Raw genomic sequence first — 3,947 nt, 5'->3', positions numbered from 1 at the left:
TGCATCAGGGGTAGCAACAATACCAAGTCTGCCAACGGTACCAACAACCGTTTTCAGAAGAACAAGAAGTAAACTTACCAGTAGGTGGACGTCTGTTCCACCACAAACAAGTTTGGAAAGAATTGGGTCTTCCAAACTTTTGTCAAGAGGTCGTAAATGGATTAAAAGTCCATCTGCTTCCAAACTTCAAGCCGATGCTAAACCCAATTCCGATTTCAATTCCAGAGGGTCCGAAATCAGATTGCATCACAAAGGAAGTACAAGACTTGTTATTAGACGATGCCATCGAACAAGTACTTCCAAACCGTTATTCAAAGCGCGTTTTTTACTCCAACGTGTTTACGGTTCCAAAACCTGGAACGAATCTACATCGTCCAGTTCTCGATTTATATTATCATATATATATATATATTATGAATAACATTTATTTATTTGAATTTCCCAAATATTTAAGATAATTTTTTAGAATGTTCTAGAACATTCGAAGAATAAAAAATTTTCGAAAGAAAAGTAAAAAATTTCGAACCGGCACAATGACGCGATCATTGCGCAAGGTCGAAAAACTGAAAAATTCCGAACCGACACTATGCACAAAGTTGTGAAGGGTCGAAAACTCTTATTTTTTTGATTTTGCGAAATTTTTAAGAAAATAAAAACGTATAAATAGTGGCACTAAAAACTAAAACAATTTGATTTATTTTATTTGGGAATTCCTCCTATATATATTTAAGATACACACACACACAAATTTTATACAAATAATTATTTCTCTTTATTAATTTTTAATATTATTATTTTTCTCATATTATAATTTTAGATATCAACAATAAAATATGTCTACCACTGTTAATAATAATGATGCCTCTAGTAGTAGTACCTCTGCCTATAATAGCGCTGAATCCTTTGATTTAAGAATGAAGTCAATGGAGGATCAAATCAACAACCTTTCCCTAGTCTTTACAAGATTCATGAAAGAACCTATGTTCTCATCTAATACCAATTCACGTAGCCAACCTTCTCATGATATCTCTGACACCGAGAATGAACAAAGTGAAGATGAATCAAGTAACAATTTCGATGTTCCAACCGATTATCAATTATCCGATACCTTAATTGGTCAGTACAAACACCTGATGTAAGAGACTCAAAACTAAATTAATTTAATGTTAGTATGAGCTCAAGTACATAACAAATTCACGCATCCATGTAAAAATATTTCATTTAATTTTTATTTTTTAATTTTTTATTTTTTTATTTTTTCAGTCGAAAAATAAATTATTAAATTTAATTAAATTAAATTAAAATTTTAAAAATATTAAAATTAATAAAAATTCTGATTTTGGGTTTAGTTTCATAGCGACCTTTTAATTATCTGTTTTATGTATGTTTACTTTTATGATATTAGCCTTTCACTCTTTCTATCCTTCATGTAGAATTAATTAAATAATGACATTTGATTAAAGATTGGACTAGTTCGATTAAAGATTGGACTAGTTCGATTAAAGATTGAACAATAGTGACAATGGATTGAAGATTAGTGTGAGTGACATTTACACTTTTTTTTTTAATTTTAACATTAAACAAATAAATTAAAACAAATAATTAGATACAATCCTTATATTTCGTATACAACGACACCTAATGATGAAGAAGTCGACTCTTCAGATTAGAGGAATAACAGTAGTATTTAAAACAAAATAAAAATGCATTACAATGGCCTTTCTGTTTGCAAAATTAACGCTGTACTGCTTAGGCGGTACAACGACACTTCCTACTCACATTGAAAACATGCATCTTTTATAAAGTAATATAAAACAAGATTGTATCAATTAATTTAATAATAATGCTCAAATACAAAAACACCACAATATAAATTATTAGTGTAATAACAGTTAAATAAAGACACCACAATATAAATTATTAGTGGAATAACAGTTATTTTGATGCATTGTTATAATTGAAATAATTTAAGATAATATTTATTATCAATTAAAAAATATAAAGACACCACAATAAAAATATATTAGTGGAATAGCAGTTACATATATTAATACTTACTAAATTAAATTAAATTATATAATTAAATTATATAAATTAAATTATAAAATTAAATTATATTAAATAAATTTTATTTTTAATTGTTGGTGAAAGTCATGTCATCAACTACTACTCCTTCCAAGAAAGCCATCCGTAAAGCCAAAGTGTCTTCCACCGCCAAACGTGCCGCTGAAGTGACAACCGCCTCCAATGATGGTACTAATGTTCAAGTAAAATCAAAAAAGACTTTTTGTCCCACTAAGGGCGATGATGATATTTATTCAACTGAAAGCACTGATGTATCCGACGTCGAAGTCAGAGAAAGTTTCAAAGAAATCAAAGACCAATTCCATTGAAGCTAAAACCATTGATGCTTTAAAAAACGATGCCACTGCTGTCATCTTCATGAATCTATTTACCATCCACTGCTCCTAGAATGGTGTTGAACCAACCTTTAAGACCAATATGGACAATGGTGCTGCATCAAATGAATTATTTCAATTGCTTCAACCCACAATGAATCGGTTAAGGACAACTATAAAATTGAATGTGAAACATTGAAGAAGCTAATCCACCGTAACTTTAGATCCAAGACTTTGGTTCTATTCATAACTGACTAAGAAGCTGCCAAACCATGGTAATTGCTTCTCATCCCAAGATGTTATAAAAAACATCGAAGCCATTATGAGTTACCACAATGTAATTAATCCGGTGTATCTCATCCATGGTACTGCTGATGTTCAATTAGAGTATGAGTACAAGTTCTTTAGAATAAGACCTCCCGATTCTTCGTAGTCAGTTATAATCAAAACATTGTTAAACAGTTACATCAACAAAACCAGCAATAAGATGTTCATAAAAACATCAACAAACTTAAAGAATACGTCAAAGACTCATATGGCATAAAACTAGTTCCTGATACAACCGTTCCAATTCCAAAAGCTGTTGAATCATAGATGAAGTATAAACCACAGAAGATTGAATTCAATACTCCAACAGAGTTAACAAATATTCAAGATAAAAAACAATACTGTAAACATATACAATCGTCCAAAGAGATTAAATTCTGGTAAAGAATTAAATTAATTAATGATGAAGAAGATGAATTGCTTTATACAATTAAATTCGATAAAGAAACAAATAAACCAATCATCTCATTATTACATAGTACTGGTACAAGTGATACTGCTCTCATTCCGACTCTCAATAGTTTAATCGTTCCAAACAGAGAAAACATGGATATACCCAATATTATAATTAACTCTCATTCCAAAGAAAAACAATTCAAATTAATTCTCGATACTGGAAGTAATGTTAGTTTAATAAATAAGAGGTTGATTTCAAATGAGATGAAGAATCACGTTCACAAAACTAAAGCCAAGATTAAATTCCCTTTACTAGAGGTCAAAGAAGAGTTTGTTGAACAAATCAATATACAAGTTAATAATGAAATTTATACCTTCTTTATTATAGAGTTGGATATCATTGATGTACTTTTCGGTAATGATATCCTTAAGGACTCTATCATTAACCAAAAAGATAAAATTATCAAGTTGAATAATAGTACATACAAAATTAATTATCAACAGTCGAATCAATTATATTGTAATGTAAAAGCTCCAAGAAAACACGTTACCGTATCCAATGATAATCAGTCACAATCACACAATCTATTAGATGATGACAAAGATATCAAAGAACAAGTTACAAAGTTTGTTGAAAGCATTCCTTCACAGCTTTGTGATATACTGGCTAAAACTAATCCAGAAGAAGAAGAGATACAAGCAGTACATGATTTCATTAATGATTCTTTCGAAGATGTTATAGTAGATAAACTTCCTGATATTCCAGATCAGATTAACAATTCTATAAGAGGTAATATCATACATAATATCATACATAATATCATA

General features: G+C 29.6%; 4 protein-coding genes across 4 annotated transcripts; all 4 read left to right on the top strand.

The window, feature by feature from the left end:
• Positions 1-57: 57 nt before the first annotated feature.
• DDB_G0294234 (hypothetical protein) lies at positions 58-492 on the top strand (the record flags this gene model as incomplete). The annotated part of the gene is made up of 2 exons (XM_628781.1): positions 58-306; positions 467-492. Coding segments are annotated over 2 exons (275 nt in total), but the record flags the coding sequence as incomplete, so codon positions are not given.
• A 341-nt stretch (positions 493-833) lies between these two features.
• Positions 834-1,139, top strand: DDB_G0294232 (hypothetical protein; the record flags this gene model as incomplete). The annotated part of the gene is made up of 1 exon (XM_628780.1): positions 834-1,139. One exon carries the CDS (start codon positions 834-836, stop codon positions 1,137-1,139), a length of 306 nt encoding a protein of 101 aa, XP_628782.1.
• Positions 1,140-2,153: 1,014 nt separating this feature from the next.
• On the top strand, positions 2,154-2,393 carry DDB_G0294230 (hypothetical protein; the record flags this gene model as incomplete). Its single annotated transcript, XM_628779.1, has 1 exon — positions 2,154-2,393. The coding sequence occupies one exon, from the start codon at positions 2,154-2,156 to the stop codon at positions 2,391-2,393; it is 240 nt and encodes a 79-aa protein (XP_628781.1).
• An 879-nt stretch (positions 2,394-3,272) lies between these two features.
• On the top strand, positions 3,273-3,947 carry DDB_G0294228 (hypothetical protein; the record flags this gene model as incomplete). The annotated part of the gene is made up of 1 exon (XM_628778.1): positions 3,273-3,947. A coding segment is annotated over one exon (675 nt), but the record flags the coding sequence as incomplete, so codon positions are not given.

This window comes from Dictyostelium discoideum (genome assembly GCF_000004695.1).
Source record: "Dictyostelium discoideum AX4 chromosome Un chrUn_00011, whole genome shotgun sequence".
Lineage (NCBI taxonomy): Eukaryota > Evosea > Eumycetozoa > Dictyosteliales > Dictyosteliaceae > Dictyostelium > Dictyostelium discoideum.
The sequence above is the reverse complement of the archived record's forward strand: the minus strand, read 5'-3'. Positions and strand labels throughout refer to the sequence as shown.